General features: G+C 40.5%; 1 protein-coding gene across 6 annotated transcripts; it reads right to left on the bottom strand.

Annotated features, from left to right (window-relative positions):
• MLF1 (myeloid leukemia factor 1) lies at window positions 1–26,037 on the bottom strand. 6 transcript variants are annotated; one of them, XM_025215050.1, is made up of 9 exons: window positions 26,002–26,030; window positions 23,015–23,141; window positions 16,533–16,695; window positions 12,784–12,828; window positions 7,413–7,499; window positions 6,909–7,037; window positions 5,073–5,232; window positions 3,848–3,980; window positions 1–1,841 (listed from the first exon to the last, which is right to left on the bottom strand). In XM_025215050.1, the coding sequence occupies exons 3-9, from the start codon at window positions 16,665–16,667 to the stop codon at window positions 1,730–1,732; spliced, it is 801 nt and encodes a 266-aa protein (XP_025070835.1). In that variant the 5' UTR covers window positions 16,668–16,695; window positions 23,015–23,141; window positions 26,002–26,030; the 3' UTR covers window positions 1–1,729. The 6 variants fall into 6 exon arrangements, with proteins under 6 accessions (XP_025070835.1, XP_006016532.1, XP_025070848.1 ...); XM_006016470.3 differs by lacking the exon at window positions 23,015–23,141 and having other exon boundaries at window positions 26,002–26,037; XM_025215063.1 differs by lacking the exons at window positions 23,015–23,141; window positions 26,002–26,030 and adding an exon at window positions 25,929–25,952.
• Between the last annotated feature and the right edge of the window lie 6 nt (window positions 26,038–26,043).

Genomic DNA, 26,043 nt, shown 5'->3' with positions numbered 1-26,043 from the left:
TTAAAATGCTGTCATTTATTTATTTTTAAATTAATTGTTCAGGCATATGTTTACATATGATCTGCGACTCAAAGAAAAAAGTGGCATACAGAAGTTTTACAGATAACGTGGATGGAGAAGTTTCCTTTTCCCAGTCACACAGTTGGACTTCTTCAACTTCGAAGTACAAGAAACTTGAAAGTAAACAGCAAAGAAACAAAGAACACTGAAATAAAGAGTTTTCAGGAAAACGAAAAATTTTAAAAATTTACCAGATCTCAGATCCTTTTACCTTAAGAGATCTGAGTACAAACCAATACAAAGGCCAGTGAGACAAGATGGATCAGAAAATGCTTTCCTGCACATAAGGATAGACCTGAGTTTTTTTTCAAACTAAATCATTTAGAAAGGGAATGGTGTCATTATTTATTTAGCACGTAATGAATATACCTTCTACTGACCAAAGATTCTAAGCTCGACTCTCACAGATCAGACTGGTCAAGAACTCCAAGAATTATAGCCAAATCATCTTACAAGGGAAAATAAAAACAAAATGCACAGTATATCCCCACAAAAAAAGGGGGAATCAAGGTGGAAAAAAAAAAAAAAAAAAAAAAAAAGTGGGCTGCCTCCAAAAGAAGTATACATAGCAGATAAAGCTACAGAGCAGATATAACAGAGGGACAATGAAATCAAGTCAGGTACGTATAGAAAGTATGGAAAAGCTAGACAGTAAAGGATAAGAACATTGGAAAAACCCACAAAACTTAAAATAACGTTGTTAAATAAGAACTACATGACTTTTTAAAAATCTCTTCACATTGTTTTAAAGGTAATCCTTATGAGTCTGGCAATTTACAGTGTAACATTACATAATTTTCATTCCATTTTATTTTTAAAGCTATAAGCATGTTGGCTATTACTGACTAGCATTTGTGATTAAACTGGTGTTTCACCAGAACCACACTAGTATTGCTTCAGCCACAAGAAAAAAAATCCTCTATAAATCGTATTGCATGGGTAAGTTTCATAACCAAGCTTGCCAAAAACTTTGGACACGTATACATGTGCAGGAAGGCTGCTCTGATGCACTGTAGTTACAGTGCGTCGGAGCAGACTCTATTAATACAGTCTGTTGGAGCATGGTAGTTACAGCGCGTCGGAGCAGACTCCAGCGTAATGCATCAGCATCCCTGCACTGAAAAGTGGCGGTGAGGGTGCTTTAGTGAGCTTTAGTTAAGCTAAACTTGCCACCATTTTTCAGCCAGGGATGCCAATACACTCAACGCTTTGGGCACTTTAATTAGAGCGGCTCTTGGAGCTGCTCTAATTGAAGTACTGCCCCCAACAACCTCCCCACTCCCTGCCACCCCCAGAGCACATCTATAAATGCCTTTTGAGATCAGTGCACTTGAAGGAAAAAAAAAGCTTGGAAGGCAAAGTACTACCTTTTAAAATAGACTAAGAGAGTAATAAACCTATTTTAAAGTGCTTTTTAAGGTTAAATATTTTCTTTTACTACTCAAAAAGATGTGCAGTCACCAAGCAACTAGAGTCTTCCAAGAATATTCAGTGTTCAAATGAACGGAGTGGCAAGGCACACTAATGCTTAAAAAGAACAAGAATAGAGATTGGTCTTATATATATAGATATATATATATATCTATATAAGTATATATACACATGTGTGTGTGATCCAGCACTATTATCTTCTCTGAAGACACTCCATACAATTGAGTATGCAAGCCATTTATTTTTTGCTGGTTCTGATGGGAACGTGAGATCCCTTCACATTGAGGCTCTCCAAAGCAGCTTTAGGTCTTCTGGAACCTGCAATTGGTGTTTTTTGATGGGGTTTCTCCCTAAAAACAACAAAACCAAAATCCAAATAATTGTATGATATTTGGGGAAGGAAAAAAAAAAAAAAAAGATACGCATCATTTTGTTCACCATTTACAACCCGTAGGGATAACTAATTATTTAAGGTAGACCTTTACGACGTGCATTTAAGTTGTTTTACAATTTTTGTGTTTTAGTGGAAGAGATATTTCAGCAACCTACGATTTTTACTGAGTTTTTCATACAAAGGCATTTGATAAGAGGCAGCAGCAGAACTGCTTACAGGCAAAACTTTAATTGATGCATATGATACGCTACCTAAGGAACAAGAACAATCCAGTTCTTTGCTTGTTACTCTAAACAGACTTCCAAGCAGGAATACCCAGGCACAACTTAGCTTGGAACACTAATGGAAGAGGTAATGCATTGTCTGCTATATGGCACCATTCCTTCTATGACCCTGCAGAAGTGCTAGAGAGAAGATGCTCTGCAACGTTTGGGGGACTTTCCACAGCTGCAATCACTTACCTCCTACATAAGTTAGGCATGGCAATAACTTTTGCTGCATCTTGTCCACAGTTGATGACAAGCACTCTCAAGACTGATAAGAGACTGTGGCTCCTGCTGGAATTGTATTATAAGAGAAAAGCTATGGAGCAGGAGAGAGGGCTACAGATAGGAGAGAATCCAATGAAAAAGTGCATCTTCAGTGAGCTTGGAGAACTGATCTTCTGAATCTTTGCCACCTCGTCCAAGGTGATATTTTCATGGGAAGAATACAGCAGTTTTCTGAACTCTACAGGCATTTCCCAGCAAGCATGCACTTGCAGGGGTGTGTTTCCCACAGGACAGATAGCAGTGGCACATACTTATGCTGCTGCAATTTGCACACACACACACACACACACACACACAGTGAAGTGACCCAGGTGAGGTATGGGAAGCTGGGGCCAGCAGCCTTACCTGGGGTTTTGGGTGCCTCCTAGAGAAGCAGCAGCAATCTAGCTGCTTGCGGCCTGGCTGACAACCAGTGTGTGGCTCTGGCTAGCCAGGTTCCCTTTCTGGCAGCACATGCTGCTGCTGCAGTGTTTGCCACTCTTTTTTTGCCAGAGGTGGTTTTTTTGACCCCAGGATATTATAATATAAAAAAAAAAAAAATCTTTGCGCAGCAAATTAGCAGCACAGTGAATGGGTGCATGTGTGCCGCAGGTGTGTACTCATCAGGGGACGCCCTGCATGCTTTCTCTTAATGGAAAGAGATTGATCTAGCCCCTAGTAAGGAATTAAAAGACTTAACCTTAATGTGTAAACCCTGTTTGTGTGACCCCATTATTTTTAACATACAGATTTTTCTAGTCATTAGATTTTTGCCCAAAAAGTTCTAAAAATTTAGCACCCAAATAATATCCAAATAGATTAAAGATGGGGTCATCCAACTGGTGACCCAGGGGCCACACATGCAGCCCACAAGTGGGTAAGCTGCAGCCCCCCAGCTGCTGCTCCCCTCATCACTCTGGCTGTAATAGCAGCCAGAGCCTCCAGGCTCCTCCTCCCTCCTTCAGCTTCCACTTCCTGCTGTCCCCACCCCATCTGGGATGGGGCAGCAAAGTGTTTCAGGAAGTTGAGGGCAAATCCAGGGCTCCACAGTGCAGGCATGGGGTGTCTTGAGTGGGTACTCAGTACAGCAGTGGCAAGTGCATGCAGCACTACTCATGGCTCACCCTGGTGCAACCTGGGGGCATGCAGCCCCTGTCGGTACAGTCTGGAAGGCCTGCAGCCCCTCAGCCACTTAGGAGTTGGACAACTGTGTATTAAGACTGTCAGTACTTTTGAAAGCCACCAAATAGCTATCAAAATGTTGTCCTAAGTTGTATTTAAAAACTACATTAATCAGAAAAGGCAGGCAGAAAGTATATTATTTCTTCTCAAGATTCCAAACAGGAATTGCTTATTCATGAAAAAAAAACATGACTTTCTTTCCAGAAAAAGCAAAGGCTAGCAGCATAGTCATTTCAGAAATGATTTCTACCTTCTTGCTTCATCCTCCTGGTTTATGTAATGGATACTTCTATGCTTTGGGGCATCTAAATTGCCTCTAGGTCCAGATGGCCTGAACTTTGTAATCTTCCTCTGCCATTCCTCATCAAAGGTCTGGGCCTCAGCTGCAAACATTGAAAAACAATTAACTGAATGAAATATGAAAGAGTATTCAGCTAAACTGCTGTATTAGTCAAAACAATTATAATAAAACATAATTTTATAAGCATACATATGTTCGTAAATATAGCTTCAAATATAATGTATACCATTGATGTCATACCACTGTTATGAAAAGTTTTTATAAAAACAGAACTAGAAAAAATATTTCCAAAAATGACTGATAATTTTGGTACCCAGTTTATGCTCTTTTTAGAAAAGGCTACCATATTTACTTGAATCCAAGATGACTGAATTCAAGACTATAATTAGACTCTAGACATGGAAAATTTATAAAATGTTATAATTTTCCATGTCTAGAACTTCATTATTGGAGAGTCATCTTAAATTTGACCCCCCACAGCAGCAGGAAGGCAGGTAGTAGAGGATTCATATGGCCTGACCCTTGCCCCTTCCCACCTGCCCCCCACTTACTCCTCTGGGTGTCCCAACCCCCCTCCCTCTTATCTCCTTGCAGTGCCTCTAACCCCTGCTACCACTTATTTATCACAGCTCTGGCTCCAGCTGGCACCCCACTCCAGCCCAGGGCATGGAGAACAGAGGATGTGCTGCCTCTGGTCCGGCTTCAGGGAGGAGCAGGAGCTGCGGGGATGCAGACAGCAGAGGCATAGGGGGTAGCAGCTATGTCTCCAACTCCAATCCTGGACTCAAGGCCACAGTTGGATCTGCAGCTGCTGCCCTTGGTCCCCTTCCCCCAAGTCCCCCAGCCTATACTGAAGTGGGGGGTGTTCATCTTGGATCTGAGTAAATATGATATTTTCCAAGCATATTCACTTGCATACTTTATTTCCCACTCTACATATCATTAATGTGGTGGAGCCACACATGAGTAAGTCGTCAGCCACCTGTGATGTATCACCAGACACAAAAAAAGAAAAATTAGACCTAGCTATTTTCCAAGCATGCTCTATACACTATGAAACAAATATCTTGAAAAAGATTTAAATTGAGGATTCAAGACTGAGAATAAAAAAAAAAAGTCATCCCTTTTGAAAAGAAAAAAAAAAAGTGTCAGAGCTGTGCACAAGACAACCTACATTCATCCAGGTTGATGAATTCCTGATTCAGTTCTTCATCACCAGTTCTATTGTTCTTGGATTTTTTGACGAGGTGAGCACGCTCATGAAGATGATGAGCGATAGCCATTTTTTCCAGTCCACTTTCAGAATCTTTAAGGGCTTTTCTAGTTTCTTTAACCTGTGCAAAGAGACGATTTTATTTATTTATGTTACAATTATTCCTACAACAGATCATGCCATTGTTGGCAGATAGGAAATATTACCATTCAAAGTTTTAAGAAAAAAATTGCATAATGGTTAGTTTTTTCAAAATCTGGCCCAGCCTAGTCTAAATATAACCTATACAAAGAGCCTTGAACATTCTCCTTGACAACAACATGAGTAAGTACGTACTAGTATTCTCTACATTAAAGGGCAGATAATTATTAGACTGTCGTGTTGATGGACCTGAAGCTCTTGGCTACCGCTTATCACTTGTGCTCATAGGTATATTATTAGAACCTTTCTGATAACCAAATGCTGGCTTGAGCTCCAACATTTTTGGGTGTGGGATATATTCAACAGCCTTACACTGCTTACAGATAGTCTTTCATGAACCTTGCTTCAGGGCTCCAATTTAAATTTGAATTTCTTAGCAGAATTAGCTGCAACAGCTGCAAGGAAACCAATGAAAGGGCATCTTCATCTGAAGTATTAGGTAAGCATTTAAAAGTGCTCTGGTTCAAAAGATAATGAGACGTAGCTATTATGCATTCTTGTCGGTATATACAAGGGTTTTAGACAGTCTTGTGCGAATTGGATACACCTTTACTATCTTATGTTTACAGATATTTAGGCCAATATGGCAAAATAGACAGGGTAAAAGAAATAAAACTTAGTTCATGTACGGATGTTAAGTTTCTACCAGGAGAACTGCAGCTGTCTCAATAGAAACCATGCATACAGACATTCACACACTTTTTTCAGAACAAAAGTTGCCAGTTCTGCAAGAAAAAAAAACAAAACAAAAAACCAGATCATCAACCCGATGGAAGTTACTTCCAGGATAGTTTCTCCAGGAAGAATGAATGCCTGTCCTCAGGGGGCCAAGAACCAAGTGGAAGGGAAGTGACCCCCCCAGTCCCAAGACTGAGGCCACCCCAGTCTGGGGAGAGCATAGGGAGCAGCTGCAGCTCGCCTCATCCAATGACCAGGGGGAGTCAAGTAGCAGGAAAGGCTTCCCCAGACTGCGGTCACAGTAATCTGGAGAAGACGCAGGGCACAGCTGCTTCCACCCCTTGCATAGACCAGAAGAGAAGCGAAGGAGCAGCCACTCCATGCTTTCCAGTCAGAGGAATGTGGGAGTTACCTTGCTGTTCCCACTTCCCCTGGGAATGAGAACTGGAGCAGCCACTGTTCTCCAGAACCGGATCTCCAAGTTTTGCGAAGGGAGAGGGATCAGTTGTAGGCTACATGCCTGTACTGCTCCCCATCTCAGGAACATTTCTAGTGGTGAAAATTTTCCACTACTCAAATTCAACACCTGATCATGGCCATTATATACTGGCTCAAAAAGCCAGGAATGTAAGACTTGCTGCTATAACGACTCATTTTTCTAGTATGCATGGAAAAAGGCATACACATAATCATAGCAGGAGACAGCACTTCATACAATGACTTAAAATAGTATTTTCAAGGAGTAACTACCCCAGGAATAAGATGTTTACTCCATTAAGATGTTCACTCCATTACAATACTGCTATGTTATACAATTCACTGGCACCAGTTTGAACGTGAAAGAAAACTGAATTTGGTCTACACTAGTTTGTATTCCAATCATCTTACTAAAACTTTAACTGTGTCAAGCATACTTACACCTCCTGGAGCTGTGCGGGTCTGAGCTGAAGCCTGGAAAACTTTTGGTGGTTCATCACCTATCTTGGAATAGGTCATTACCGAGGAAGATCTGAATGTGTGGGCATCTGGATTGATTGACAGTTCATCCTAAAATCAGTAGAATTCTCATTAATAATGAAGATAAAACTTTTTTAAAAAGTTATCCATACTCTATGATTAATGCATTCTCCATCCCAACATTGTAAGTAAAAGGTGATATCAAAGGAGAAAAAACCTAAACTGCACTGACTTTGCAAGGTGTACCTGTACGGAAAGAATTGCAAGACTATCACTACAAGGGACGGGAGACGAGACAGAGAGATTCTAGACTGGATGGGGTAGGTGCTGCACATGGTGCAGATGCCTGACCAGGCCAGAAGAGTTTGATGCCCCTGCCCTAAAATATTTCTGGGGGAAAAAAAGGAATATTTCTACTGAACAGCAAACAGTTTTAAAAGAAGCTGAACTTTACAGTATACTTACAAAATTTTTTTGCAGGTCGAGCATGCTGTTTCTCATATTTGACATAATTCTGTCCATTGCAAAGAAAGGGTCCCTTAAATTTGAATCCTGTTGGAAGAGAGGAAGATAATTATTAGCTACAGATGAAGAAAATGCAAAATAATCACAACCCCCCCCCACACACAAAAGGTAAAATTGTTATTTCTAAGGCTGAGGGGTTTTTTTGGTTTTGCTCTTTTACAACAGCCACATGCACTTTCCTGCACAACCTACAATTCATGAACAAAAAATGAGCAGAAAATAACTTTCTTTTAAAATATAGAGGCACTCAGACTGTGAAGATGCTGGTGTTGAAAAATAAAGGGGAAGGGGATAGATTTCTAGAAGCTATTGAACCAGCACAAGTTTAAGATAACAATTAAGCACTGTTTAAAATTCTTCTTAGAATGTTATCTTGACTAACATGTCAATTATACTGACAATCAAAAAACCATAAAGCTAAAAACTACTGTACACCTCTATTTCTAGAGCACAAAGTTAGAACATCTTCAATATGTTCATCTTTATATAATATGTGATATGCCTTCTAAAGCATGAAGCAGTCAGCCAGGGGAGAACTCCAAATGTGGTGTTCCTGAGACCTAGTTCGCAGCTGCCTGATATCTTGTTAGACCAAACTTTGGGCTTCACATACCGAGGAAGGGAGGAAAGAGGGAGACACGACAGGCAGAATGAGCACTTTTATTAAAATAGAGTGCATTATTAAAATCTAAAACCCACAGATTTAATCCAAGACATTTCTTCACTACAGGAAATGCTCTATTCTCCTCCTACTGCTTTGAAGCTGGTAAAGCCCCAAAGAAGGATTACAGCATGCTTACCTAGTACAGTACTGCAATTACAGAGCTTTACAGGAGCTTACAGAAGGCTGAAAGATAGCAAAATGACAAGTTTTCAAGCCTTCTATTCATTGCTGGGTGTTCACACTTAAAAGTTTCCACTGGGAAAATAAGTAAGTCACCTAGGCTTATACAACCCAATTTGAACACACAGTTTCATAGTCTTTCAGTTTCATGTTATTGAGTAATAACAGCAATGACTCACAGCATTTTTGGTTTTGTTTTAAATTTGTTTAAACCTAGTAGTACATGAACTCAATCCTGGCAATCCTAACACTATGCAATTACAATGCTGAATAATCAAAAACAGTTAGCAGTGCAATGTCATACAATTATGTACATGATGAAACACTAATTTACTTTCCAAAATGAAAAAGATGATGACAATAGCAAAAGGAAACCAGTAGAAGCTTGACTGGAAGTCAAGTCTCCCATTGTAAAAGAGGCCATACAATCAGCAAGGTTCTTTTGGCACACCACAGAATACCAGCACTTACAAAAAAGCTAAGTACTTTCAGGTCTAGTAACAATCTCACTTTCAGAATAAACATAAGTTATTTTATTAGTTAAGACATAATCCTAGTCACCTTTGATCAACTGAAAGGCAACTGACCTCGGCAAGTGTTATAATCAGGTCCCTGATTACTTTCCTACATCTATCACTTTCAAGTAAAACAGTGAAGAAGAGAATGTGTATGAAGACAGACAAAGTAGGTAAAATGTACTGTACAGTATAAGTAAACAAAATATTGATTCGTATATATTGGAAAGCCATTGCATATTGTGAAAAATGGCACGTGAAAAGAATCCTAGTGCCTTAGGAGCGTACAGAACAATTACAACTACTGTAGTAAGGAGAAGAGAAGACAAGAAGGATGCTATTAAAAAAACAAAACAAAAAACCCCAACTGTTAGTGGACAGAAGCCTTAGTCCAAGCATTTTCAGATGGAGGATAAAAAAAAAGCTTTTAAAGAAATATTTGATACCTCAAATCTCTCAACAAGTTATAGCGTTTTCCTTAATGTAGCATATATTTTTATAGTTAAATGCACTAATAAGCAAAAACTCTCATCTTGCTTATATTCATTAAGTCACACCAGATGTAGTTTCAAATTTATAACTGCAAGAATTCATAAGGTTATTAAAATTAATTAGTAGATAAGAAATGAGTTAAGAATGCTTCCTGCATATTTGTAACTTGTAAGCTTCATTAAGCAGGAAGAAATTTGGGATTTTCTGTTGGCAGCACAATGAATAATGCAGAGATAAAGAAACACGTTTGCTTGCTCTGGAGAACGTTGTTTCTATAGTGACATTCAGTTGCTCTAGACAGTGGAGGCAACTTTTTTTGTCAAGAGTGCCAAAAATTAGTCTCACGCACTCCCTGAATGTGACTCTGATTCACTTCCCCTGCCCTATCTGCTTTTTGCTCCCTGCCTCGCTGGCCACTTTGTAGCCTGTCTGCTCCCCAATCTGCTGCATGACACGCGCAGAAGCTGCCCATGCCACTTGTAGCACTCATGGCACAGGTTAGCCACCCCTGCTCTAAACTGTTTACATACCACATGCACTACATCCTCTTTGGATAACAGATTGGGCCTAAAAAAAAAGAATAGAAAAATGGTAGGTATGTGAATGACACCTTTATCCCAAATGGTTAACTTAAAGCACTAGCAGAGGCTTTAGCTGGCTCATGCCCACTAAAGCATTTCCTCATAGTTTAAAAGTTAATTGCATAATAGTTCATAAATGACAGTCTCAGAAGTAGCAACTACAGAAACATTTTCATGGTCAGTGCAAAGAAAAGGAGATCTACGAATAGCAATTGCAAGCGACTCAGAATTTAAAGATGGGGAATGAACTGACTTCTTTTACTCTTCCAAGCATGGCATAAGACCACATAATACGACAGGTGGGGTAACAGAAGCAGGACATCCCATAAGGGGTAGCATAAGTATTTGGGAACGTACCTAACAGTAGGTAAAAGTGAAGTTTTGTAAGTGGCATAACTATCACTTAGATTCTGGAACCAGTAATAGCTTGCTGTTTATAGCTCAGGTTAAACTAAAACAGCATCTGTCCTGATCTGGCATGACAACAGAATGGGATTCTGGACAATTTGCTATACTGTTCCCTAAAACATATTTTAAACACAACCATGCCAGCTGAGTAATTTAGTTTCCCTCTTTTTTTTGTTGTTGTCATATTTAGCCCAATCTCAAATACTTATGCATCTGGTGAATGTATCGTCACTTGCATAACAAAACTTCTATGACTGTCAGTAATGGTAAGTCAGAAAGGAATAAACAGGATGATGTATTGAATTTTACAGCTCTCATACCACTCATCTTCAAACTTAAATACTTAAGTTTCTATCAGTTCAAAGGCAGCACTCACTTAACTCACCAGGGCTAGTCTTCTGGATGATAAAACGTATCCAGAAAGATCTGTACTTGACACTATCCAATGAGAGTCTATTCTGCTCTTTACGTAACAACATAAAAAGGAAGGTTGTTCCTTGTACTAAAAAGGAAGGTTGTTGCTGAACTGAGAATCCTGGAAGTGGTGCTATATTCAAGCTCAAATCAGGATTAGAACGGATATCCTGGCTCACCAAGTTCAGCCCCTTGCTATTGCAGGCAATGCCATGATCTCTTTGTTTTTATTTAAAGGAGACAGAAATAGGCATTACCTTTACCCTCCAGTATCCTACTAGATCTTCCATAATTGAATAAAATACAGTAGATTAAAGTACTAACCCTTTCTAGACTCTCAGAAAAAGGCTAAAAAAAAAAAAAAAGATGTAAAAACAGCTGCTAATAGTGATCCTCCTGGTTTACTTAGAGGAAGAATCTGAACCAATTTTGGGAGTTTCCATCAAGACCCAAGGATGCATGATGTTGGAAAGATACATGGTGATCAACAGAATCCAATACCATAAAAACATCTAACAGGACAAGTATGGATGTACCTCCCTTGCCTATGTGCAGAAGGTCATCCACTAGCAGAAGAAAGACTGCCTCAGTGGTTAGGCTACTGTGGTTAACAGCAACAAAGGATACAGCTAACAGGTGAATTTACTACCATTCAGGTGAAGGACAAGGGTTTGGTCACATTTAGAGGTCTGAGTATCTTGCATCAGGACACGGCTTCCACCAAGAAGGCTGCAAGGGAACTGGGCCAAAGGCACCATTATTTTGGAGACTATCTTCATTTGTTGGGGTTGTTTTCTGCGGCTTCTTAATTGGCTACAAGGCAAACGAGTAGGGGTGCACCGATAAAGATTTTCTTGGCCGATACCAACAGCTGATGATTAACCAACCATATCGGCCAATGCTGATCCAATAATCGATATTTAGTAATAGTGCAAGACATTTTAAAACTACTAACATAAATAAACTAACTACTAACATAAATAGGCTTCTACCTGCACAGCCCGGGGTTGCTGTCCTGGGCAGAGGGGGCAGACCCTCAGGTCTGCACCCACTAGGTGCATTCAGAGCCCCAGAGCATGCTGCTACCTCAGCACTGGAGGGCCTCATTCAGCCAAGTTCCCACAGCTGCTGGGTAGAAGCCGTTTTTGCAAGGGCACCCGGTGCCCAGTGGAGCAGTGTCCCTCGTGCAGTGCTTTACCCCATCTGTGCGCAGCCTAACGTCTCTGTGGCAGCCCCAGCACTCAGGCCCCTATGGCATGCACAGCATTGCCAGGGCAGTGGCAGCAACAGCAGGAGCCAGTAACAGTACCTTCACTGCTCAGCACAGCACCATGACTGCTCCCCAGTGCCCCTTCCCCCTCCTGCTGCTCACTGGGACCTGTAGTCTGCTGAGTGCTTGGGCCAGCAAGGCATGGGGCCCAGACTACATTTGGCCTGGTGCTTCAGGCATGCAACTGTAATTATCAGCTACAACCACCAAAAAAAGCCAACAGCTAATAATGTCATGTCTTCCTGTATCGGTGCCAATCCAATAGTCAACTGATAGAATTGGTACACCCCTACAAATGACTAACAGCAGTAGAGTGCTGAATGCTTCTCCTCTATAAAATTCAAAAAATAAATACATTCCTAAAACATTCCAACAGGTTAAAAATAAAAAAGTCCCCAACAGTTTCTGGATAACTCATCTGGTTATAAAAGTGATATTGCCCCCCTACCAAGTCTAATGAAAGACCTGATCTTTTGGAGATAAAAACAAAGAATATATAGATTTGGTAAAGAGAGGAAGAAAAAAAACCCTACTAGAAACCTTTTGAAGAATACAAGCTCTTTAAAAATCAATTTCAGCAGCAATATCCAATAGGATATCCATAGAAGGTTTACATGATTTATTTTCTTTTAATGAAAATGCTAGAAGGCAAACACTCCCAAATAATAATCACTCTGCATTTCCAACAAGCAAGTACAGCAGTTCACAAGCATACGGTAGCTCCGATTTATTTTTGTTTTAGTTAGCAAGACAAGATGCACAAACCATTTTTTCTCAGGATACTAACCATATTACCAAAGCTGCCAAAGGGCACGAGGGAACAACTCATGGCCTGGAAGAAAAGGATTGATTTAATTTCTTCTTATGGTGATGTATTTAAAAGAGTCTTTTCCATACCAGTTGAAATTAAAACATTTGAGCAAATAAAGTTATTTAAGAGAATCTCTGTGGTATATCCTGTGCTAAGACCACATAATGTGAAGTAGTTCTTAACAGATATAGAAGCAGCATACTATTTTTAAACAGTAGGCTGCACCAAACTTTAATAAATCATGTTTACACAAATGTGACAAAAGCCTTTAAATATAAATCTTGAGAGACATTTCTACATACCATAGAAACCATGCTACTAAAGTTAATTAAAACATAAGGTGTAGTACTTCAGATGTCACCTGCTTCCTTATATTCACTCAATTCTCTTTATGCAGTAGAAGTCAGAAAGGTTGATTAAAACCAACAAATCTGTTTCTACTTGACATAAGTGTATGCAACCAAATTTCAAAAGGCTGGCATAAATTTTAGTGCGCAAACATTAAAGTAAGCAATGCAGCTGATCTGCTCAAGCACTCCTTTTTATGTATTACAAGAGATTAATGTAGACTTAACAATAAAATACATACATACTCTCCAAAATATTCATAGATCCCTAGGGATAAACCAAATCAACTCTAAAATGTCAGTAGTCTCAAAGGTCATTGCAAGGAAATTCTAAGTAAATCTATCATCATATACAGAAATCTGAAGACTAATAAATCCGCTGTGTGCAAATTATATTCTTGTACAGATGTATAAATAGATGCAGCTATAAACACCAAATACAGGCCCTGTGAAGTTTTGAACACTTGGTACTGAATCTCAGTACAGCAGAGCAACCAAGTTGCTGGAAGACAAAATAGACATTTTTAGGAAACAAAGATAAGAGTTAATTTGCATATGGTGCATGCACACACACAGTAGAGGAAATTTGCTTTGAACGGGCAAATTACTTATGCTATTAAATATTTTGGCAATCACAGCCAAAAGCTTTAAGTTCTTTAATTCTGCAAAGTTGTAAAAGTATTAAGTATATGTCCAATAGTTTAGATCTATTAAGCTTTAACCAATTTACAACCAACTCTCTTACTAAGCAGAACTCCTTTAGGAATTTGTTCATATTGAAGTAAATATTTCACACACGCACTGTCCAATTTACAGAAATAAGAGCTTAAATCATTTTAATATAAAATTACTTTTAAAAACAGACATTCCCATGGGAAGGGGGTCTTTATTACTGTGAAATGTAGAAAGAAAACACATTCAGTTTTTCACTAGAATATTTCATTACTGCCATTCCGGGAAACCAAGATCCACCTTACTTTCTACTTTTTGTTGTTGTTTGTTATAAATAGAAGTCTGCTTTTTGTCAGAAAAACCACGGCCAATGACATAGCTGAGAACTTACATAAGACACCCAAACAAACAGCAGACAATCCTTGAAAGTGAAAAATTACTGACTTCAACGTGCTCTCCCAAGTTAAAGAATTTAAATATGCAGCTATTTGAGGGAGGGTAGAAAAGAAGGAGGAAACCTCAATCAAACTGAAGGCAGAAAAGAGGAAAAAGATTATTTTCCTCAATCAAACTGGGAGAGAACAATTACAAATTTTACAAGAAGCTATTTGACATTCTAGTAAACTTAATGATATTTAGAGTAATGCTTACTAACCAGTGTAGACACCTTTTAAGAAAAAAAAATACTAAATTCACTTCTAAATTTAAGTTTTTAGTAATACAAAAAAAAAGAATCCCGTGTCTTCTTATATAAATCTAAGCTATAACCTAAAGTTTGATTGTGTCATCTCGTGCCAACACTCTCAAATGCACACACAAAAGGCAGGAACCTAGCACTGACTAGTCTCAGGTCAGTATTTCAGGGAACACAAAAGAAATTCTTAAGAGATAGCATGATGACCATAGGTATGAAAAATTAACAATTATTTTTAGAAAGCAGACAAAAACCTAACATTTTCAAATCGCAAGCCTCCTTACATCTTACAACTGGAAATACAGACAGAACACAAGAGTGAAGAACAAGGAGCAATAAATCCTCTGCTTTTTTTTTTTTTTTTTTTTTAAAAAGGTCATATCCATATTTAGGCATTTGCTAAAGAGGGGGCAAAGAACCTGCTCTTGCTCTCATGAATTCCAATGGAAGTAGAATCAGGCCTCAAGTGGATCCAACAACATCTATATTTGAAGCCAGCTTTCAGCGTATGAGCATGGAGGAAAGAATCTGGCAGTTACCCTTTTGACCTGCAGGTAACCGTCTGTGCTCCAGCTATGTTTATTAAGCTCAAAATATCTAAATTTGAATTACGACTGTTCTTGGCAGAGGTCCACCACCCCCTGTGGTGTGTTATCCTTGGACTCAAATGCCAATGGTTCCACTTTAAGAACAGTCAAGCCAAAAGATACTTTAGATGCAAAATATCTGTCATACTATTTAAAATTATATACATTGATTTAAGTTATATAATTATATACATAGTACTTATAAGATTTAGCAACAGCAACATAACTATAATTGTCACTGACTGATCAGACAGTCGAAAGAGCATTTTTATATAAGACAGACTGTTGCCAACTTTCTTTTCATTTGCTGTTGGCAGCCTATAGGAATATTCAGTTTCATATCAATTTACTTGGTCTTCCTTAATTGTTAGAGCCACATATTTGAAGAAAGATATTTAAGGATCAGAATGAACGTGGGATATGAATCCCTGCCTCACAGTGAAGCTGTTATATAAGCAAGCCTAACAGCTTTAGGTGGTTGAATTGCAGATCTGGCTTATATCCACAAAAGTGGTAATTTAGGAACTGACCAGTGCAGTGGCTTGTACATAGAAAAAAAAAAAAAAATGAGAGAGAAGGCAAAGTCCTGCACATCAGCTGCAAGACCTGAATGCCAGAATAATAATAATAATAATAATAATAATATCAAGAACCCACAGCATTATATGCTTTCTTCTTCAGTGAAGAGATTGCAGCCTCTACTACTGCATATTGAGGCAACTTGTGCAGCCTCTGCACACCAGCAGTTTCTAACAGCCAAAGGCAAACTACCATAAATAGCTAGGATGCATCTAATTTTATTTATTTCCTCCATCATAAATATTTGGGGGTGGATTGTCAGGTGTTTAAACTAAAACAGAACACATGTATGCACCCTTAGACTGCTCTCAATAATTAAGTGCATAAATACTGTATTGCATTTATGTATATACTTACACAAGAGATGGGCATGTTGAAGGCATAGTGGAGGTATCCATTTGGGGACAAGAGACTGTCCAGTAATAGTGCTAGCAGATAAAGCAATTTATAAACAAAGACATTCAGGGAAAACTGTCCTTTTGGACACTAACCCATAACTAATACACAACAAAGTGTTCACTGCGTTATCAGTGCTAACATGGTAACTCGTAGCTATTAAGTAACAAACACATTACATAATACTTTTTAATCACAGGTCAAAACACTTTTTGGAAGACAAATATTATGACCCACATTCTGCAGCGGAAAAGTCTCAGAGAAACTAAGTAACTTGACAAAGGCCATCCAGACCAGCAGTAGAGCCAGAAACATAAACCTAAATGCTGTTTCTTGTCTTGTGGCGTATCCATCAGATCCTCTCAAGGTCTAAAAATCCAAGTGTTAACCTATATTACTAGTAATTGTTTGCATCGAACAACTAGCCTCTGAAATTATCAAAGAACTTACTCTCTGATTCCCCCTCAGAGCAACCTGAGAATCATAGCGTCCTCTTTGATCTAGACCTCTTTCGCCACCATCTGTAATACTGAGAAATGGATCTCGTCCAAAAGGATCAGAAAAGCTTCTCATCATTTGACGCATGTATTCATGATGTGCAGCAAAAGGCTCCCTGAAAAAAACAAAAAAAAAACCAAACTTAAGAAACTTCTGACATCAAATACTAAACAACATGAGAGGATAAGGGCAGGTCAGCCCTGCTTAGCTATAAGCAGAATTTCCATCTTAAGCCATTTCATATGGCTCTTCAATTACACCTCAACTTAGTACCAGCAAAAATTGCTCCATTTGTCTTCTCTCCGCCCTCTTTTGAGATTCATACCATCCGCTAAATCCATTTCGGGATCCTTCTGAAACACTGTCCCACTGGTGCTCTTTTCCTCTTTCTCCAAATATTTCCTTGCATCCCTCCTACACATCTTAGATTGGAGTGGGGGCGGGGGATGGGGAAGGGAAAAGGGTTGAGGGAGGTGGAGGTGGCGGCATTCTCCTTTTTGCTTCTCTAGCTTCTATCTTGTGTTTCTCTCCCCTAAACCTTCAAACTTTAGCTTCATACTGCTGAAGAATAATGCATATTTACTGAGCCTCCTAACTTCCTCCCCTCCTGATCATTTGGGCTAAGTACAGACATTCAGGGGCATTAGGGGGAGGTTAAATAGATTCAAACTGGGTGCCCGATATCAGGTAAGTCAGGATGGGAGGGGTAGCTGGGGAGTTGCGAGTCCAGCAGGCTGGAGAGGATCAGGGGACAGACACAACCCACAGGTGGGGTGGGCGTGACCTGTGCAGGGTGAAGGGAGACATTACCTGCAAGGGGTGGAGGGAAGGAGGTGACTCACAGATGCAGTGGAGGGGTGTCCCCCCCAGCAAAGTTACACCACCATCCCTCCCACCCCTCCCCACATGAGTTACTTACTTGACTCCAGCAGCAGCAAACACTGATGAAAGCAGCTGTACCTAGAATGACTTGAGGGATGGGGGGCTGAGTGCTGGCTGGGTGGAAGAGCAAAAAAACAGACCAGAGTAGGGGAAGGGGGGGGGAAGGGAGTGAAAAGAAAAAAAAAAAAAAGCAGGCCTGGGGCTGGGTTTTCCAAGACGACACAGGGCAGGGGGGACAGAAATTCCACGCACTGGTTTTGACCTAGCTCAAGTTAAGTCTGATACTACATAGATCCAGGTTTATCTTAACCAGGTTTTGCAATTATTTAACCCGTTTGTGTGCACAGAATTTCTATTTTGTTACAGGTTTAGACTGATTGCCAGTCACTGAGACCAGGTCTAAAAGTGTAATGTCAGCACCAGAATGAGCTAAGTTTAAAACTGAGCAGCCATTTTGAACCTGATTTAACCTCTCAAACATCTGTTCTTAGGTTTGAAGTTAAAAAGGTAGACTGGACTGAAGAGGAAAACTGAACAAAATCATTATTCATCACGTTCTGGCCTAATCAAAGAGAACACCTCTTCCCACTCCCCACCCCCAGCTTCTGCCTTCACTTCCTCTACTTCTAACTAAACCACCTCAACCCTATGCTCTGTAAAAATCAGTCCTTGAATTGCCCCCCTTCACTTTTAATTAATAATTTTAGTAGAGAGAACTGATGCCAATGAACTACTTTCCTAACTACTCTCTGTTGCTATTCCCACTGAGTGATAACTAACTTCCAGGCTTACAGCCTGCTGTCAGCTTTGGCTTCACTCATCCCTTATGTACTTTTAGGTTCTGTGGTATTTCGGAAAAAGAAGGGGCAAGGCTAAATACAGCTTGTTCTTAAAAAAGGGAAAAAAAATCCAACATTTAAGAACACATTTCTTAACATTGTATTATTAAAAATATGATTCTTAACCTGACATTAACCTCAATAAGCTATGCATGTACTTTACACCCATGCCAGTACAGACAGGCCATTTCTATCTAGTAGTTTTTCCACTGTCAAGAGCAATCCTTAATCTACACTATTCATGTGATTCCTAGCTCTTGGCTTCAGTCCATATATGATACGGAACTCTACAATTTCTTGGGAGTTATTTACAGGATTGGGGGGCAGGGGGGCTGGGGGATGACAAAAACATGAGACAAATTGATTACCTATCCAACCCTCTTTCTTAAAACCACAAAGCAGAAAAGCACCATCAGATATCACATAGGCTTCCAGTTGCCTTTTCATTTACAAACTTCAAGCAAGTTCATTTATCAAAATACAAAATTAATGTCATTTCTTCAATTGTTTCAACATACACTGCATCTTTTTATTAAATTTTATTTATTTATTAATTTTTTTTTAAAGAGAGGGGAAAAAGCGTTACAAAACGTGCACAATGCCTAGGGAATGGTTTGGTGGGAAAAGCACTACAAAATACAAACACAGGTCAGTGGTTTTTACTGAAATTTGAATGATGCAGGTCATAGCCATAAAACACTTGAGGTCACAATGTTTAGTTACTTTTGTGAAGTGTTCCATCTTTCCCTCTTTTAACCTCACTTTAGCAATATCTGGAAAAGTATGCATGTCGGCATTCTCAGAGTCTGAAGAGTACAAGATAGTTCAAGGAACCTCATTTAAAACAGTTTTCAGCAAAGGAACTCAAAGTGTTTTTATGAAAGTGGACAAGGATCATCTTACATATGTTGCAGTTCAAGACACAGAAAAAAGTTGAGTGCTTTCTTCAAAGGCACAGGATGAGTTCGAGGCAAATACATAAATCTACCAATTCTCACTTTAGTAGATTCACAGATTGTACAGTCGGAAGGGACCACAAAGGGTCATCATGTCTGACCCCCTGCCCCTGGCAGGAAAGAGGACTGAGGTCAGATGACCCCAGTCAGATGACACCCAGTCAGGTGTCTATCAAGCCTCTTCTTGAAGACCTCCAAGTTAGGTCATAGTACCACCTCCTTGGAAGCCCACTCCAGATTCTGGCCACCCTTACTGTGAAAAATGTCTTCCTAATGTCTCACCTGAATCTACTCTCCACTAATATGCACCCATTTTTCCTAGTTACTCCTAGGGGTGCTCTAGTAAACAGCACATCTCCAATTGCCTGTTGTCCTCCCTTGATAAACTTATAGGTGGCTACAAGGTCTCCCCTCAGATGTCTCTTGTGAAGGCTGAAGAGATCCAGATCCCTCAACCTCCCCTCGTAGTGTCTTTCACGGAGGCCACTAATCATGTGAGTGGCCCTCCTCTGAACTCTCTCCAGATTCTCCTTTTCTCTGCTGAAGTGCGGCGCCCAAAACTGGACACAGTACTCCAACTGTGGCCTGACCAACACCGCATAGAGGGAGAGCATCACCTCCCTCAATCTGTTGGTCATGCATCTGCTAATGCACAAGGTGCGATTGGCCTTGTTGATGGCTTTGTTACACTACCGGCTCATGTTCATCTTGAAGTCAACTATGACTCCAAGATCCCTCTCAGCCTCTGAGCTGCTAAGGAGGTCATCCTCCAACCTGTAGGTGTGCTGGGGATTCCTCCCCCCTAGGTGGAGTACCTTACATTTATCTTTGCTGAATTGCATCCTATTTCGTTCTGCCCATTGGTCCAACTTGTCCAGATCAGCCTGTATCTGCTCCCTGCCCTCCGGTGTTAACTATGCCCCATAACTGGGTATCTTCTGCAAACTTGGAGAGAGTGCTCTCCACACCCTAGTCCAAATCGCTGGTGAAGATATTAAATGACACCAGTCCAAGGACCGATCCCTGTTGGACCCCACTGCCCACCTTCTTCCAGGCTGAGAATGATCCATCCACCACCACTCTCTGGGTGCGGTCCCTAAGCCAGTTGGCCACCCACCTGACTGTGTAAGCATCCACTCCACAGAATATGCATAGGACCCTTTTTTAGCCTATGGCTAGATAGTTACTACTGGCTTCAAGCCTTTTTATATAGAGCATGCAAAACTTGCAAGCTTTCAGTTCTCATCTTATTTGAAAGCCTTAAGCCTGTTCGAGACAAGCAGCACAATGCACCAGGCACTCTATTTTGACAACCCTGAATATCAGAACCCAAACCATAACAACATCAAATATAAGACTGCCTCATTCACTCAACTTTTCGTTCTAGGGTTTTTCTTTTTAATTTGTCCCCAGACATTTTTTAGGTCTTGGCAAAGGATGCAAGATATGTAGTGATGCAGTCCATTCAGTGGCATTATCAAAAGGCAAGAAATGAAGCTTGTATTAGTTTAAAAACCTTAGGTGGATCTAGGCCAGGTGTGGGCAAATACAGCCCGTGGGTTGGATCCAGCCCTGCAAGAAATTTTACTACCTGTGATGGGTCCCTTGGTTCTGTCTGGCCCAGGTGCAGGGGCAGCCCAGGCCATTGTGTATGTGGCCAGGCCTGTCACCCCCAGGTATGCAGTGGGGCTAGGGCAGTACAGCAGCTGAACTCAGTTTACCACCAGCCCTGACAGCAGCAACTCCTTCCAGCTGCTGCTGCCAGCATTGCCACCACTGCTGAATCCAGCCCTGTTGCCCAGGCACCCTGGCCCATCTGCCCCACACCCACCGCCAGGGGTGCTGGAAGGATTAGATGTAGCTGTAGGCATGTGGGGAGTGGCATCCCTGCAAGATGGGCAGCCAAGGTCAGAAGCACAGGGTCAGGGCCTGGGGCAGCAAACTGTAGCTCTGGGCCAGAACCCAGCTTTACACTGTCACTGCCTTGTGATCCCACCACTGCCTTCCCGTCCCACTCCTACCTGCCCTCACCCCATCCCATCCACCTGGCCAAGTGCACCCAGCTGATGGGGATTCTGGGCTGGTCTCCATGGAGACCCTGGTCACCTGCTCCATTTGGTGGGCACAGGAAGTACAAGCCCAGTCTGGATAGGATCAATTGTCCCTCTTCCCCCTCCAGCCTGCACCACCCTCCCTGCCATGCCAGGCTGGATAGGATCAATTGCCCCTCTTCCCCCTGTGCCAGGCTGGATAGGATCAATTGCCCCTCTCCCCCCTGGCCTGCAACAGCTCACCAAAATGCCCTCAGTGGCCCTCCAGCCCAATAATTGCCCAGCCCAGATCTAGACTATACTTGTCTTAAGTAGTAACTCATTTTGCTGCTCATATCCAATTTGTGAAAAACTGTTTTCGAGAGAGAGAGAGAGAGAGAGAGGTTTAATGGAAGAGTTGACTCCTGAAGTTCATGAGTTTCAGGATGGCTTGCACTACAAAACAGACTTTCTAGAGAAAAGCATTTTTAAAACTTCACTGCTACAGAAGAATGATTTCTCAGACACAAAGCGTCTGTCTGTTCACATATTAGAAGCATTAGAAAAACTGAAAGCAAAGCAAAAGTTATTGTTTTACCATTTTCCATGGTGGGTAGGTAAATGTCAAATGAAGGTTAAATTTAAGGTGACTGATAATGAGATACTGAGCTTCAATACCCAACACTGATATTCAAATATAATTAATAAATTACTACTGCAGGACAAAAATAAGTTTAAAAAGCCAATGTTGCAAATACTTAAGCATGTGAGTAGCTTCACTGAGATCTAGGTTACTTAATGCCAAAGGGCATTTTTACACATGCTCTGGGGGTAGAGGATGCTTTAATTAGAACAGCTCCAAGAGCCACTCAAATTAAAGCACCCACAGTGTCTCGTGTATCAGCATCCCTATGCTTCAAAATGACAGCAGGGGCACTAACTAAAAGCTCATTGAACAAGCTTTAGTTAAAAGCACCCCTGCCACTATTTACTTAAAGCACCCCTGCAACCATGCTAATTGGCATGCTCCAGGAGACTGGATTAATAGAGACTCCATTAATCGAGTCTGCTTTGACACGCTGTAATTACAGCACATCAGAGCAGCCTACCCACACATGTACAGGCACTAAGTGCTTGCAGAACTGAGACTAAAGCTTGCCAGTTCAGCTCCTTGTTTCCAGCTGAAACCAGTTTTGGTATAAGAATAATGGTAGCAAAAATACTTCTACTACTATTTATTTTTTATTCTGGGGTAATAATGTTCAATCGAATAACCTTATTTTACCACTCCAGGAGGAGACTGCAAGTTATTTGCTATTGCAATTATTATTATAAAATTATATTAGATTAATTTTGTACAAAATGTCTGAAGTTGCACAAAGTCACACTGAGGATAACAACATCTGGAATAGTATGACACAATCTACTCATTGGAAACAAACATAGGAAAACTGTACTCAGCAGAAGTGATCCTACTTCTGCACCTGTTTGAGCTATTCAGGAGGAAACTCAAATGGGCCTCTGGAAGTATTTTGGCTCAGCTCTACTAGTGCTTCCTAGGGACAGCTGCCTGGAGATGGAGACATTTTTAATACTTCTCTTAACCCAGACACTATTTAGAGTTCAGCAATCAAAATCTCTCCTTGTGAGGCAGCAGAAGCTTATTATTATACTATTTTGGAAGTTAATCTAGTCCTTAGCTGATGTAGTAAGCTTATTTCCTTAACTGTATGTAAAGCAGTTCTTCAAGGACTGTGTCAGCAACTTCTGTCTCCCTCTCACTTACTCCTCCCACTATTTTTGATTAAAGTTCCTGTAAACTTTACTCATCTTCCAACCGCTAGGAATATGATCCTGGACACATTAAAAAGGAAAAAAAGAGAAGGGAATTTTGACATTTTAGAATATTATGGAACCACCATCTTATAACATGCAAACTAAACAACTTTCTATCAACCAATTTTGATTTTTCATTTCCTTAATGTTGAAAATTTAAAACAACTTCTAAATGAGAGTGCTGTCCCACATGAAAGCAGTTGTGGGCTTGCTCGTTAGGTGAAGTGTTGTGGTTCCTGTAAAATACTGCATATGTGAAATATTGCATAATATCTGTCCTAAAATGTACCTTTGCAACAATAGCTTGTCTGTGCTTGCTAGTTAACTGTACAATTTAATTTAGTACACTTTCTTCCTTCCTTCCTTACCTGTTAGCATTACCTCCACAGAGCAGGGACATCTTTTTACATTAACTAAAGCACCTCATTTGTCTGTGATACAACATAAATGATTTTGGCCCAACTAGCGGAAGCACATTGTTCATTATTTCCACCTATAGATGCATGTAAAGATTTACTGATATGGTAATTTTCACAAAAGCTGTCTAGGAACTTTAAAAAAAAAAATGCATTTTTGTTGGGAAAATGCCAATATTCTTGAAATTTAAATTGCTTGTAGAGAAGAGTGTTTCACCAAATGTTTTGGTTTAAAAGAAAATGCAAACTTGCTAAAACATTTTTTTAAACTATTTTAAATATTTTTTTAATTCAAAAATATTTTTGTTCTGAAATTTAAATAATTATAGTAGACGTTAAACTGGAAAAAGCTAAAACCAAAATGTTTGAGTTCTGAACACAGTGACATGTTTTGTTTCAAATGAATTCAGTTTCAAAGTCTTCCATCATCCAATTACCTGCTCACATTTTTTCCCTGAAAATTCAAACATTTTCCCTCTTGAAGTAGGACAAAAATGAACTCCCAAAATTTCCCAGGATGGGAACGCTGTTTCCCAACCAGCTCCACTTTTTATTCTGCATGAGTTTCCAGACCGACTCCACATCGAAAGAAAGTAAAATGCATACCTGTAGTCAGAACAGTGAACAGTCTCTACAGAAATATTAAAGTTTCCCTTATGGAATAATCTCCCAAGGCTTCCAGCAGAAAAATCACATTGCCCCAATAAAGGCCAGGATATACCTCATTCCTGTTATATTAGCTGAATATCTATCATACAGTACTTTCAGCTAGTCTGGTAAGGTGGATACATAACTAGTTGGGCTCAGTGACTTAACATCAATAGCTCTGTGTCTATTTGGGAGAAGGTATCAAGAGGGGTTCCCCAGCGGTCTGTCCTAGGTCCTTTAGTGACTAATATCTTTATTCATTATTTGGATGATAGGACTGAATGCATGCTTAGATGACACCTAGTTAAGGTGGAGTTGAAGACACTCTGGAGGGCAGGGTTAGGATCCAGAATAACCTGGGTAGACTGGAAAAAGTGGTCCCAACACAACCAAAAAAATAAAAATAAAAAAAGCGAAAAGATCAAACTATAGCATTCTGGCTTTACCAACAAGGGAGCCAGAGCACTTACATATTTAGCAAGCCCTACTTCTGCTAATAAAATAAAATACAAATACAGAGGTACCTGCGAGAACAGGAAATAATGTAACAGTCTGAATATGCAGGTACACTACACTCAGAGCCACCACTACACAGAAGGTGAGAAAATAAAACAGGGCGGGGGGAGGCATGCTGTAGAGCTTGACCAAGTGGTAAACTATCCACAACACAAAACTAAATGGTTGCTGATATCCTGTTGAATGTGGGGGGGGGGGGGAAATCAGTCAATTTAATTTTTATTTCTCTAAATCAGGAGAGACAGGCTTGCACAATTTTAACAGGAGATGCCTCATATTCCCTGTAGCATACACATCTGCAGGAGGAATTTGGATATTTCAGACAGCATGAAAAGCTACTAAGAAAAAGATGACTTAGTACCCAGGAACAACGAAGCAGCTAAAATCCTTGGATTGTATAAGAACTTATAACAAGTTCTTCTTGATGTGTCAGTCTGAAATTGCCTTGAAGTAGTTCTAGGAGCTGGCAAACCAGTCCTAACAGCACCAGCAGGAAAGTTTTATTGTAGGTCAAGTTGAAACAAGTAGCGTTACTGAACATCCTTATAATCCTCCAAGAGACACTGAATGCCACACATGATTTTAAAGCAACAATCAACATGTGCTATTAGATTAGACATGGTTGTAGACAAAAACTAAGCATCAAGCCCTGCGCTACGCCAGTAAATACATAAACTTTCAAGATAATGATCTCAGGCTAAAGTGCTTTTTTATGTATTAAGGCAGATGACAACAGCATACATAGGCATGAAAGAATTGCAGATTTTAGTGGTGTATTTGGTAGCCGTGTGGGTCCGAGACAAAAAGAAATGCAAAGCTCTAGGTCTCCTGGGTCAGAGACGATACCTTTTATTACACCAACTAAACTAAGGAATTGCAAAAAAAAAAAAAAAAAAAAAAGATCTTTTTTTCTGCAAGCTTTTGGGCTCACATGCCCCAAAAGTACCTGAAAAATTGGGAAAATTACCAATGAGCCTGATGAAGGGCATGTGAGCCCAAAAACTTGCAGAAAGAGATCTTTTTTTTTTTTTTGCAGGTTTTAGAGCAGGCACGTGCTCTCTACAAAACTTTCCTGCGGTCCAAGCTGCAGGATGATGAACTACGTTTGGCAGGGATCCTCGCTGCTCGAGCGGCAGCTTCAACGGACCGTGCTTGCGCGGGGCTCAGCAGAGCTACCTGCGCGCCGGCACCCGCCAACGCCGCGAGATGAAAGCAGGGGCAACACCTGGACCGGGGCGGAGGGCCCCGCGCAGGGGGTCGAGGTGTCTTCTCCGCGCCCGACCCGCCCGCGCCCTCACCGGAAGAACGGGTCCTCCTCGAAGCAGCGCCCCAGCCCCGCG

Source organism: Alligator sinensis, unplaced genomic scaffold, assembly GCF_000455745.1.
Source record: "Alligator sinensis unplaced genomic scaffold, ASM45574v1 scaffold60_1, whole genome shotgun sequence".
In the NCBI taxonomy this organism is placed as follows: Eukaryota; Metazoa; Chordata; order Crocodylia; family Alligatoridae; genus Alligator; species Alligator sinensis.
Note: the sequence above shows the minus strand (reverse complement) of the source record. Positions and strands in the feature narration are given on the sequence as shown.

Bases quoted from the DNA above. Each gene is read 5' to 3' on its own strand.
- MLF1 (XM_006016470.3), bottom strand. From the start codon at position 16,667: ATGCGTCAAATGATGAGAAGCTTTTCTGATCCTTTTGGACGAGATCCA. The intron at 7,038-7,412 runs GTAAGTATACTG...TACTGATTTTAG, and splicing joins TCGACCTGCAAAAAAATTTT to GATGAACTGTCAATCAATCC. The intron at 5,233-6,908 runs GTAAGTATGCTT...CTCTTTGCACAG, and splicing joins CCCGCACAGCTCCAGGAGGT to GTTAAAGAAACTAGAAAAGC.